At 40.3% G+C, this 14168-nt stretch overlaps 1 protein-coding gene across 1 annotated transcript in view; it reads left to right on the plus strand.

Moving 5' to 3' along the window:
- Positions 1-312: 312 nt before the first annotated feature.
- Positions 313-14168, plus strand: part of TMPRSS7 (transmembrane serine protease 7) — a 59622-nt gene continuing 45766 nt past the window's right edge. The window contains exons 1-4 of the mRNA XM_075908545.1: positions 313-422; positions 2453-2657; positions 4700-4830; positions 13640-13707. Coding sequence (XP_075764660.1) covers positions 372-422; positions 2453-2657; positions 4700-4830; positions 13640-13707 — 455 coding nt within the window. The 5' untranslated portion in view covers positions 313-371. The remainder of the gene's footprint in view (positions 423-2452; positions 2658-4699; positions 4831-13639; positions 13708-14168) is intronic.

A 14168-nucleotide genomic window follows, 5' to 3' on the forward strand; every position in this document is an offset into this window, starting at 1 on the left:
TGTTCACTTCCTGTTATCTTCATTGCAGCTAATTAAGTCTGTTTCTGATTTTGCTCTGTACATTTCAATATTCTGATTTTAGTACATTAACATGCTACAGGAATCTGTTAAAGCTCTCCCCAGTTTTTACCACAAACATTTGAGGCCTAAAGCTACTTGATAGTGCCCTTTAAATGCTCACAACAGAGCAACAAGGCAGATGAAATTACAATTGGAAATTCATGAATGTAAATTGATGCCTTCCTCAGCAAGTTGTCCTGGACAACAGTACCAGTTCTTCTTGATACAGAGCTGGCAATATGGCCTAGGAATACGTGCAGCATCTCTTTTTTTTGTAAGACTGATGTGATCTTAACAATTCAATCTCCAGAATGGATGAACACAACAGTCCAGCATCATCCAAATCCGAAGATGAACGAAGTGTAAGTAGGTGCTTTAAGTGCCCTCTGGTATTGTGCACCGTGCATACAGAGTTACACCAAGTCATAAATTGACAACCTATATATTTTTGTTGTTTTGTTTTATCACTTGGCATTAAAAAGTCAATCTTTTCTCTTGTGTCTTCTGACGCATTGCAATGCACGTTTATGGATAGAATTGAAATGTCAGGTGTCAATGTGGTGATATGTCAAGATTAGACTTAGTTCATGATAAGGAGCAGATTTCTGTAAGAAATCTGTTTGCAGGCAAGAAATCCGGCATTAAATCAAGTATAGCTACCTTTCATATGCCTAACCACGGCTATCACTGCACTAGAGATTACGTGTGACAAATAATGAGGTGTCATTAAATAATTTAGTGTATTGTGATACTTAAATTGCTTTATTAGCTTAAGTGCAATACATATTGCACAAATTGACCTGAAACAAGAGAAAGTTGCACGGTTTGATTAAAATAGAAAACCAAGTCCAGGATATTTAAACTCTTATTGCTTCTATTACTATGAAATGTTGTTGGTTAAACTGCTTTACAGAAACAAGTTATTCATAGTTGTAAATAAACAGTTTAGTCATTAGCCATTGTGCCACCAACTGAGCACTCCAGCAGTATTCACAAAAGCTTGCCATGCACAAAAAACTTGATACATTAAGTGCATTTTTTTCAGATAATGATGGTAGAGAACAGATCGATTAACAAGTTTGAAGTATGAATTTAAACATGCACTTACAAACTGTGTACATACAAGGCAGCCGTCATGCATTCCTATAGTTTTAGGGAGTGAATTAATCCCCTTTCTGCACTAAAATTCTTTTAAACATTCCCATCTTTATGGTTATGCCTTAAAGAAATCAATAGGAAGAAGGTGGTTAGGCTTATATAGAAATAAATCATAAAAAATATTGACCTGCAAATACAATTAGTTATTTTGGGTGCCCTATTTGATATCTTAAAGCATCTGATTTTTTTGGTTTAATAGGATGGGTCCTGAGTGTTTTCTGAAGATAGGATGCTTAAGCGGTCTTGTTGGACACTCAGTTATTTGAAAACTTTTTCCTGACGCTATCAAATATATAACAATATATTTTTTTATTTTCAAGCTTTCTCTATTACTGTATTTAACTCAATAGAATAATTTTTAAAGAGATGCTGCGTGCTAAATCTATAGTGCTTTTCCATGAGGGCATAGAAAATTGATTAATTTATTTAGAAACTGAGATAATAGTCTGGTTCAATGCTAGATGTTTAAGGGTTAAATACAAATATTTTTACATGGGCTTTGCTATATCTTTAGTAAACAAAGTTAAGGATGGTCTAAGAGACTAGGCAGCATCAGAGAATGGCCCATAATATCTGACTACTGTTGATTTGCAAGATCTTCTGTTATATCTGTTCCTTCTGTAATGATGTCATGGGCCTTTCTATAAAAGGGAGTAACATATCAGGGAAGTAATACATAGATACTCTTAGGGAATGGAGAAGATTTTCTGATATGTATTTGCTAAGCTCCACCCCAAAACAGAATTGATCAGCAAAGAATTCTCAAAGCAAAACTTGCTTACTCACATTTCTCTCTAGCATTGTGCTGTAATAGACACCAATCCTCCATAATGCTTATTATTACTACTACCTTAAGCTACAGTAGCCACTGTGTCTTTACTTTCTGTTCCTGCCAAAATGATACTTCCCCCACGTCATTTGTGCTGGTCATGGACAAATGCAATGTGGGTTGTATACGTAGTATTTAGATGGTAAATTGTTTGGAATCATCTTTTGGTTGTGTTTGTGTGTGCCTAGCACAACTGGGCCCCAGACTCTGCATGGAGAGAGAGTAGGGAAGGGTGACATTCTTAGTTATAGTACTGTCTTAATAACTGAGGGTTGTATAGTAACGTAGGGGAAACATGTAAACCTCCTCTCTTCTGGGTGCAGATTGGCCAAATGCTGTTTGAAACATTCCCCATGGCTCACCTGTACATTGATTTTTTTTTTTAAACAAAATTCTTTGTTTTAGGTATCAAATATTTCAGTCCAAATAGTAAATGGAGAAGAGAAGTTGGCGAAGAGAATACTTGCAGGGAAAAACCACGGCAAATCCAAATCGAAGAGGAAAGTAAAGAAAACAAGAATATGGAATTTTCAAAATATAATAATTCTTTTCACACTGGTTCTGTTTGTGATTGGTGTTATAACTTGGACCTTACTGTGGCTATTCATTGGTGAGTTACTGAAAGCTCATTCATACTTCACGCATATGTTGCTTTTAGGGCTTCGCTTGATGCATGAAGTGATTTAAGACTATCTTTGAGGATGCTTTCCTTTGTCCCTTATGGTACACCTGTACTGCAATTAGACAACCGTGGCTGGTCCGTGCCAACTGACGTGGGCTTTGCAGGGCTTAACCTAAGTATCACTTAATAGTTGGGTAGACATGCAGGTCCGGGCTGCAGCCCAGTCTGTAGGAGGATGTGAAGGTCCCATCACTTGGGCTGCGGCTTGAGCCTGAACATTGACACCACAGTGAAATGCCTCTTGGTGTGAGCCCAGGTCAGCTGTCATGGGTCAGCTGCAGATATTGAGCTGTAGTATAGATGTACCTTTGGATTCCGTGTCACAGTGACTTTCACTCCAGTTGTATGTGACCGCCGCTGGAATAACTCATTGCAGCTCCTAGCATCAGCCACTTCCAGTGGTTGCTTTACAGAGATGCAAAGTGTTCTCTCCTCACGACGGCTAACCATGCTGACTTGATATACTTGGAGTATTGTGTCCAGTTCTGGACTTCCCACTACAGAAAGGATGTGGACGCATTGGAAAGGGTCCAGCGGAGGGCAACCAAAATGATTAGGGGGCTGGAGCATATGACCTATGAGGAGAGACTGTGGGACTTGGGTTTGTTTAGTCTGCAGAAGAGAAGAGTGAGGGGGGATTTGAGAGCAGCCGTCAACTTCCTGAAGGGAGGTTCCAAAGAGGCTGGAGAGAGGCTGTTCTCAGTAGTGATGGATGGCTGAACAAGGAGCAATGGTCTCAAGTCACAGTGGGGGAGGTCTAGGTTGGATATTAGGAAAAACTATTTCACTAGGAGGGTGGTGAAGCACTGGAATGGGTTACCTAGGGAAGTGGTGGAATCTCCATCCCGAGAGGTTTTTAAGTCTCAGTTTGACAAAGCCCTGGCTGGGTTGATTTAGTTGGCATTGGTCCTGCCTTGGGCCGGGGGCTGGACTTGAGGACCTCCTGAGGTCTCTTCCAGCTCCATGATTCTATGAAAGTTCCCCTCAGCTCATTGCTTCTGGGAGCGCTGAACCCCAGTATTGATCCTGAGCAAAACGTCTGGACAGCATAGCAAGCCATACCTTTCTGACTGCTTCCAGTGCATAAATATTTTAAGAAAGTAAAACATTTTTGTGGAAAGGAAAGAGAGAGAGAAGCTGATTCCAAGCAATTCAAGCTATGTATTTGCAGTAGTTGCTTTTAAATAGACAGTAAAAACCATGAACTCTTTAAATTCCTGCCACTGATACTAACTTTCCATGTACCTAATCTCAGATTTATCAGGGATTCCTCCCAGATATCACTAGTGGTACTTCAGATTTTGTGGTCACTGGAGGTATAATAAAATGGAGAGGTGGATAATGAGTAGTAGGCAGCAAAGGAAATGGGTTTTCTGCTATTTGGCTCTCTGGTGGTCTGGCATGTATTTTATTAGTTAAAAATTTTGGGAGTCCGTATAAACATGTGAACTTGAAAATGTACATAGCTAGAGTTCTCTCCTCAGGAAAATCTCAGCTTGTCCCTTCTTCACGGTGGGCAGGTACAGATAATGGAAGTACTACTGCCAGTAAATCATGGCCCATAAACTATATTCTAAATCCTGCTGCTGCTGCTGCTTTAACCTTTTTTTCAATTCATTGTAATGTACATCTCTAGATTGTGTTCCCTGCTCTACCATACTTGCTATGAGCATGAGTATAACTCTCAATTGTTCTCATATGTGCAACGGAAAGAATGGCCCGCATCACCAAAGCACTAAGATTTAATTTGTCAGGATTTTATAAAGTGTTTTTAAAAGATGATTGAAAAGCCCTTCTTATGCAACTTGATACATGTTGGAATGATTTGCTTTTTGAGAGCAAGTGTTGTCACTATAGCACCCCTTCAGTTACAGAAGTGAATAGCTTATTTTTGGATTCTATCAGCCATGCTATTTAGCTGCTATTAAGAGGATTTAAAAAAAATTAATCTTCATTTATCTGTTTTGCAGTTGAAGCAGAAAACAAAGATGCCTTGTATTTTGTTGGATTATTTCGTGTAGCCAACATAGAATTTCTCCCAGAACATAGGCAAAAGGAGTCAAGAGAATTCCTTTCGGTGGCACAGAACGTGCAGCAAGTGGTAAGAACAGAGATCATGTTACAGTGTTAGCAAACAGTTCAGAACCATGAACAATATTTGAAACAGCTTCAGCATGGACAATGATGCCAGTTTATAAAGGATTAGCCACCTGGGGGAATCACATGTGTCGGGCTGGCAAGGAACTTGAGAAGTCATGTCCAGCCTGATGCTCTGAGGCAGGACCAAGTAAGCCTAGACCAGTGTTTCTCAACCTTTTTCTTTTTATAAAGTACCCTTTTAAAAAAATAAAAATGAGTACCCCAGTACATACAGATTTCAGACACGCACAATTTTTTTTACCATTGCAACACATTTGTTTAAACAACTTAATTGTAGCCCGGCGGGCGATTAAATTTTGGGGTGTAAAAAATACAAAAATAATAAAGCGCTGTAAAACTTGAAACAAAAATTCAGTTTTCTCCAAATTTCAGTTGTTGACGTCCCCTCGTCCCCCTCGACTTATCTCAAGTACCCCTAAGGGTACTCGTACCACTGGTTGAGAAACACTGTCCTACACCATCCCTGTCAGGTGTTTATGTAATGGGTTGTGGTTTGTGTTTGTTTGTTTGTTTGTTTGTTTTTTAAACCTCAAAGGACAGGAATTCTACAATATTCCTTGGAAACCTATTCCAGAGTTCAACTCTTCCCCGCCCCCCCATATCTAATTTAGCCTAAATCTCCCAAATTGTGGATATCACTACTTGTGCTACCTTCAGTGGACATGGAGAACAGTTGTTCGCTATCCTCTTTATAACTGCCCTTTAAAATAGTTGAATACTTTTGTCAAACAAGAGAAACAATCCCCATTTTTTTAACCATTCCTGATGGTAAAAAGGTTTAGATAACTTGACCGCTGTTGTTGCTCTCCTCTGGACTCTCTGAAACTTGTCCACTTCTTTCCACCCTGAATTGCACACAAGACTCTACCTGAGGCCTTGCCAATGCACAATGGAGCTGGACAATTGCCTTATGTCTTCCATGTTTTGCATCCAATTCTTCTGCTAATACACCAGACAATACAAAGATTTGCCTTTTTTGCAAATGCGTCACATTGTTCACTCATTGAATTTGTGTTCACTGAAACCCCCCAGGTACTCTTTAGGAGTATTGCTACCTCATCAGTTATTTCCCCTCTTGTAGTTGGGCATTTTATTTTTTCCCCTTGTTTTTTATTGAATTTCACTTTGCCAAATTCAGTTCAATTTTCCCATTTGCCAAGGCCAATAGTCCTGTCCTCCCAAGTGCTTGCAGCCCTTCCCAGCTTGCTTCATCTGCAAGTTTCATAAGCATACTCTCCTCTCCATTATCCAAGTCATTAAATAAACTTATTAAATACCACCACACCCAGGACTGACCTCTGGTGGACCCTACTTGCAGATGTCCTTCCAGTTTGATAGCAAACCATTGATAACATCTCTTTGGCTATGTCTTTTATTGGCAGAGAGTATGTTAATGAAACGGTCATTAACATTTGTCACACTGTCATTTGCATATTCTCTGCCGATGCTTTTTGCACGAAAACCCCCTTTTGCACAAGATCCTTATACCTCCTTTTTTGAGGCATAAGGATCTTGTGCAAAAGAGGGTTTTTGTGCAAAACAGACGGGTCTGCACTGCTTGTTTTTGCGTAAAATCCTCTTGCGCTAAAAGCATCGGCAGAGAATATGCAAATGGCAGCATAACAAATGCTAATGAGCGCTTCATTAGCATACTCTCTGCCAGCAAAAGCCTGCAGTGTAGACATAGGGTGTATCTAGACTACAGAGTTTTGTCGACAAAAGTGGACTTTTGTTGACAAAACTATACCGGTATCTACACTACCGCTGAGTTCTGTCGACATAACGTCGACAGAACTCAGCAGTTTTGTCGACGCTGGTAAACCTCATTTTATGAGGCATAACGCCTTTTGTCGATAGAGTTCTGTCGACAGAAGGTGTTATTGCATCTACGGTTGTGTCTAAACTACAGGGTTTTGTCGACAAAGCAGCTTGCTTTTTCAACAGAGCTCAATGTAGTCTAGACGCTTTTTGTCGACAGAAGCTTTGTCGACAGTATCTGTCGACAAAACTTCTGTCGACAAAAGCCTGTAGTCTAGACGTACCCATAGTCTTTTAGTATGGTGTTTCAACCAGCTGTACATCTGCCTCTTTAATAGTTTCATCTAGACCACATTTCCCTACTTGGTTCATGAGAATGTCATGTGGGACTGTATCAAAAGCTTTACTAAAATCAAAACAAATCTACCGCTTTCCCCCATCCATTAGGCCAGTAAGCCTGTGAAAGGTAGAAATTGGATTAGTTTAGCAGTTCTTAACAAATCGATCTATTCATTAAAACCTTATCCTTTAGGTGCTTATTGGTTAATAATTTGTTCATGATCTTTCTGGGTATTGAAACTAGGACCTGGAAATGTACAGACCAGTCAGCCTCTTTGTTCCCCTTTTAAAGCTATACCTGCCCTTTTCCAGTTTTGTGTGATCTAGTTCCTTAAGTACTAAGGTTCAACTTATTTTTCCCTATTGTGGCTTGAATTCCTTCCTTCCTTCCTTGTAACTAATAGGGTCAACATTTACCTTTTTTATTTGTTTTTGGTTTTGTGTTTTATTTTTTCTGTTGTAGAAAGATTGAAGCAAAACAGACATTTAAACAACTCTGTCTCTTGACGTCATCAGTTGTTCGCTCTTCCCCCCCCCCCCCACACTAAGTACAGGACCTACTCTTCCCAGCATCTTTCTCTTGCTCCAATGTATTTAAAGAAATTCTTTTTGTTGCCTTATGTCCCTTGCTAGGTGTAACTCATTTTGTGCCTTAACTTTTCTGATTTTTATCCCTACAGCATGAGCTATTCTTTTGTACTCTTCCTTAGCAATTTACCCACCTTTCCCACAGTTCATGTGATTCCTCTTTTGATTTTTTCGGTTGATTATAAAGCTCCTGATGTAGTCATATTTGTCTGTCTTTATTCTTTCTATCTTTCCTTTGTATCAGTATAGCCTGCAGTTATGCCTGTCATATTGTCTCATTGAAAAACTGCCATTTACCTGAACTACTTTTTCCTCTTACATTTCGTTCCCATGGAAACTTATTTACCAGTTCTGTGTGGGCCTGCGTTTTTTATGTGCATTGTTCTTATTTTGAGGCTCTCATTCCTTCATTTCCTTGAACTCATGAAATCCTTATTTCATGATCACTCTTATTTAAATTGCCATCTACTTACAGAATCCCTACCAAATCCAGTCTAAAATTGTGGTTCCCATGGTTACTCCCTCTACTTTGTGGAAAAAACAAGCTGTCCCCATATATTCCCAGAACTTATTTAAATTTTGTGTTGGCCTCATATTACTTTTTCAATAGATTTCTAGGTAGTTAGTCCCCTCATCCCATTACTTCCAGGTCTTGTATTTCTGTTGTTAGTTCTTGAAATACCACATCCACCTCCTCTTTCTGATATAAAGGTATATAGTAACCCCTTATTGTGACAGTATCTGGAATGGCTCACAAATGAAAGAATCAACCTTAGAGGAGACTATTACAAATGAGAGCACAAACCCCAATCTGTCTCTAAGTTCTGTTCTTAGATTTCACTACCCAAGTCTCAAGAATGCCTTGGTGATGGGATGGGCTCTTACACCAAAAATCACAATATTATTCAGATTATTTCTAATCCCAAAAGACCAATCACTTGCCATTTTTATGACAAACAAACTAAAGTGTTAGTAACTAGGAAAGAGAAATAAGAAAACTATTTACAAGATTAAAACTGGTAAATATTCATACACCAATTAGTTTAGTGTTAGGTTCTAAAGACTAATATAAGCTGCTATAATAAATAAACTCTTTGGTCCTAAAAGACACATGCAAGTTGGGGGTCCCTTGCTTATGCTAAGAAATATTGCTCTCTGCAAATTCCAAGTAGCATGGTGATACTATTTCTTGTTGACAGGGATTTTGAGCTCTGGGGAAAAGGAGATAAAGCTGATGTTTGTGCATACCTCCTCATGATATGGTGGGGGAAGAGGGGGAGGGAACAACTCACAACATCGTTTGTCCTCTGATGTTCTACTAATGGCTTGTCAGATCTATAGGCCTTCTGCTGTCAGGCTAGTGGTGAAACGTCTCATGCTAAACTAGTATTTCACATTTGGCAGGGCTTTTCTCCTGTTGGTGTCTGTTTCTGATTTCATTGAAAACACCTTTCATAGTTACAGAGCAAAACTCTTAAATGTTGCCTTAGAATGTTAATGCATTCAGCAACTCTCAAGCTTTTCATAAAGTCTAAAGACATTTTTATAAATAGAATACCTATGCCTTAGTATTGAGCCAGCCTGATTTTTTTTTTCAGCTATGCATTTGTCAGTCTTCAGTGAAGCCTTGGCATGAGCTGGCACCTGTCTACCAGTGTCACAAACATCACCCCCCTTCCCTTTTTTTGTTTTTCTCTCACCTTTCTTTATCCAGAGAAACTCAAGTCATCTGCCTCTCCTCTTCTTCTGGTCTTCAGAATAAGTGTATATATTGATTTATAATGCAACACCTTCTCTCTCTCTCTCTCCTTTTTTTTCATACTTGTCCTATCTGAACAAGCTAAACCAGTGTTTCTTAAAGTTTTTACGACCAAGGAACACCAAACAATAATTATTTTTTATGAGGCACACCAAGGATTTTTTTATTGAGTAAGGTTGGGGGGGAAAAGGGTCGGGGGGAAAGTTATGGGGGGGGGAAGGGAAGGGTCGGGGGAAAATTACTGAGCCCTTTAAGGGCAGCCATTTTGAATTCTGTTGTGCCTCAGAACACAGTTTAAGAAACACTGAGCTAAACCCTTCTATACCAATTATCCAGTTATGATGCCAATTAAGTCTTAATTTAGCTTGTGTAGTAACTGCCAGTTCTTCCCTTTTTATTCTGCATACTTACTGTATTTTCATATAGATAACTAAGATCTCTCTCTGACATTCATACTAGAGATGCAATAGTGTAGTTGATTAATGGATTACCTGATAAGCAAAGCATATAGGTTAATGATATAGACTATATCATTTCCCTCCCCCCACCCCCAGACAGTAAAATTTTAGCTGGCTGGCCAGCAGCCCCAGCTTGGTTCTGGCTCACACTGGGTCCAGGACCTACCCGCACAGTGCCTCTGCATTTAAAGTGTAACAGGAGCTGGGCAGGTAGGTAACCAGCCCGGCTCAGTTCTGGTTTGTGCCAGATCTGGGAACTCAGACCCCACAACCCTGATGGGCTGCTGCCACCCTGATGGGCTGCTGCCTCTTTATCAGAGGCAGCAGCACAGGATGACAAGCAGCCGGTCTGCAAGAAGAGCTGGTTTTTAAACTGGCTCCCCTTCAGACTAGCTCCCGCCTGGCACCTTATGCTGCTGCTAACCCCACCCCCAGGGACTATAGAATAGTTGACTGACTGATAAGAATTCATGAGGTTACTTAACTATTCAATTAACTGATATTTAACATCCCTAATTCATACCTCTCTCCTACTGGTGGGGTTTTGTAATTTGCAGTTGTTTAATCTAGTTTAAAGCTTTCTTCTCTAGGCTGGCAAGTTGCTGTGCAATGATATTCTTCCCCTTCTTGGTCCGATGGACCCCATCACTTCCCAGTACATCACCTTCTGGGAACAGCCTCCCATGGGAACCTGCCCTCCCATTGACAGCATTCCTGTAGCCGTGCATTCATCTCTAGGATGCACCTGTCCCTAATTCTCAACTGGGAGGATGGAGGAGAACACAATCTGTGTCTTTCACCCTTGTTCCTAGAGTAGCCACTTCTGATCTGCATGGGGCCATACCTGGTAGTCTCAGTAGTGCCCATGAAACACCAACAGACAGAATCAAACCTGGGACCTCTGGAGCTTAGTGCATCTGCCTCTACCATTTGAGCTAAAAGTGGGCTGGCGCTCATCTAAGTGAGATTCCTCCTCTCTGTAAGTGATCTAAGTGCCAATACATGGGAGAGGACACCACAGCCGGAAGATGTGTGGGTTACACCCAGATGGATGACTCGCATGGGGTTATTGGTCAGAGGAATGGATGAGTTCCAGCAACGTTTCTGTAACATCTCTGACTTGGCCTCCACACAGATAACAACATGTGTCCCAGCACATCATGTCTGATTGGCAGATAAAATGTCTCCATCCCCCTCAGAAGAGAGTCTAATGCCACCAGCACCTTTCTTCTCTGTAGTGGCCATGAGTCTCCTGGTCTTGAGGAGGAGCCCTCCTCAGCCACTGGAGTCTGTTCTTCTCCCCCTGTTGCCAGCACAGCTTACTAGTAGTTCATATCAAAGGATTGGGGGCATGGGTTGTGAGTGGACTGCTGTGTGCTGCCTGAAGTAGTCACTCTTCTTCCTGCAGAGAAACCAATTCTTCTTCCTCCTTTGGTGTTACTAGTCTCTCACTTGTTGTCCACTCATATGCTCCATGCAACTTATTTCTGTATGTATGTTGATACTGTGTACCTCTGTCAGAAGTAGCAGCTTGATTGGGAGGAGGATAACTATAGGATCAGGCTCACAAAATACTCGCAAGTGAGTAAGTTGAACTTTCTTCTTCTGTTTCATATGTTTTTGGTGGTGTCAGGAGCGGCCTGAGGCCGGCTGCAGCAGCTGGCACCCTAGGCGGGGCGGTGTAAACGGCGCCCCTGCCTGCACGGCCGTCAATGGCCGTGACATCATCATAGGGCTCCCTGGCGCCACGTGGTGTCATCATTGGGCGCCCGGGCCAGCGGCGCCATAGGCAGCTGCCTAGCTCGCCTAGGCTCACGGGCTGCCCCTGGGTGGTGTGTTTGCATGTACACATGGAGGGCGAGAGAAGTTACAAATGCTGTTTGTTTATTGGAGATTCTAATTCCAGCTCTACTTTTGAGAGCAAGAGACAAACTAAACTTAGCCTTCATTCCCTTGACACATCCTGTCTGATCTTTATCACGCTAGTGAATTAACTTCTGGAGAAGATAGAAGAAATAGGGCTTTTTATAGTGATATTCTTTTCCTATAAGAGGCCACATGCATGGTTTGTTTTCACATGAATCTTATGTGCTTGAGAAGGGAATCATTAATGTCAACACAGAGGAAAATAACATTGACTAGTCTAGTGTGACACACGAAGGGAGGAAGGGAGGGGAAGGGAAGTTCTTTTGTCTCTGTATTCAGTAACAAGTTTTTGAAATGATGCTACTTTGTCCTTCCATTCTGACTCAAAGGTCATTGCAATATATGGCTTTCATAAGAGAGTCAGTGAAATAGGAGAAACTCGCCAAATTACTTTATTCCCCCTCACTAAAAAGACATAATTGTTGTTAAATCCTTTAAAGTTTGATTTGGAGAGAAGTTGAACACCCACTCACAGTTTCCTTTGATTTACAGTTGTTTCATTAGGGTTTGCTTGTAAGATTATTTGGCTCCTTGTATTTAACATTACAAACTGGACGCAAACACACTATCAGTCCCTCCTTGATGTTAATGCATGTGCTTTGGTTCTCAGTATCTAGCCACTCGAGGCTGGGCTGAATTAAATCCTACTGACAGTCTCAGAGGCGTAGTTGTGTTAGTCTGTAACTGAAAAAACTTCTAAAACAACAAATAGTTCTGCAGTTCCTTAAAGACTAACAACAACAAATAAGCTCATGGATGATACCATCAATGTTTTTCGTTAGTCTGTAAGGGTACGTCTACAAATTCTTTTGTCGGAAGAGGCTTTTCCGACATTTGTCCCATATAGACTGGGCTGAATGTTGGGGGAGGGGGGAACCCTCTTTCAAAAGCCCCCGTATTTCTTGTGGAATGAGGAATACAGGGGCTTCCAAAAAAGCACATTTGCTCTTCCACAAAAAAAGTAGAAGAGCAAACGCATTCCCTGGTTGTGGAACAGATTTTCTGGGATACCTCTGTGTAGTGTAGCTGTACCCTAAGGTGCTATAGAACTATTTGGGGTTTTTTAGGTTTATCCTATTTACAGGAATACTTGAGACATGCGCCACCTAGTGGCAAAGTGTTATGCGTCAAACAATATAGCTGCAAATCCAAGTAATAAATGTGTTTTTTGGAACATTCCAAGCCAGCGATTCCCAACCTTTCCAGATTATTGTTCCCTTTTTCAGGATTGGTCTTGCATACCCCAAGTATAATCTCACTTAAAAACTACTTTCTTACAAAATCGAACATAAAAACGCTAAAGTGTCACAGCACACTATTACTGAAAAATGGATTACTTTCTCATTTTTACGGCTTAGTTATAAATCATTAGAATATAAATATTGTCCTTTAAATTCCAGTGCATAGTAAATAGATCAGTATAAACAAGTCATTGTATGAAATTTTAGTTTGTACTGACTTGGCTAGTGCTTTTTTAAAGTAACCTGTTGTAAAACTAGGAGGAAAATCTACACAAGTTGATTATACCCCCAGCAGTATGCATGTGCCTTTAATTGAGAATCATTGTTGTAAGCCAGACCACACTTGGTTGAATGAAAGGCCCATGCTCATCTGAAGGCAGAACGTGGTCTCAAAATGTATTAATCAATTGGTTTAAGTCCCTTTCCCTGAAGGAAAAAGGAAACCTGTTAAGAAGACTATATTTTTATATGAAACATTTATTAGTAGAATAAATAACCTTCTTTGCTCTGTGCTGCTAAATTGCATGGAAGGTACTATTAAGTCATGGCTGTGTATAATTAAATACATGTATAAAATATGGCACAGAAGCTCATCTCCTTAAGATCTGTCTAGAAGCTACAGACTCTGGCTGATTTACAGATATATTAACTTTTTCATCCACTTAATGTTTTCTCTTCCAGATGAACTTGGTTTACACAACCTCCTCCTTCTCCAAATTTTATAAACAGTCCATTGTTTCAGAAGTCAGGTAAAACTCAATGCTGTGAGCATGCATGTCTTTGTCAGGTGTGATGGTTCTTGAATGATGTAATCTCAGGGTCCATTGTTTCAGATGTCAGGTAAAACTCAATGCTGTGAGCATGCATGTCTTTGTCAGGTGTGATGGTTCTTGAATGCTGTAATCCCAGGGTATGTGATTAAACATATAAACTTAATTTTGTGTGAAACTTACTGAGTTATTTTGGCTCTGCCAGTCTATACATAGTTGCGCTTATGAAACACAGTCAGTCAAACTAGTTTTGTGTGAGATAGCATTTAAATTTTTTTAAACCTGGGTAGGGTTACATAATGCAATAGAACCATCGTAAGACCATAAATATGTCTCCACACAGGTTTGCACCTATTTAACTATTAGGTTTAATTACACCAGTGCAAATGTCTATATAGCTAAAGGTTTGGTATTTGTGAGCAGGGTTGGGAGGAGGCAAA

Source organism: Pelodiscus sinensis, chromosome 1 (assembly GCF_049634645.1).
Source record: "Pelodiscus sinensis isolate JC-2024 chromosome 1, ASM4963464v1, whole genome shotgun sequence".
Taxonomy (NCBI): domain Eukaryota; kingdom Metazoa; phylum Chordata; order Testudines; family Trionychidae; genus Pelodiscus; species Pelodiscus sinensis.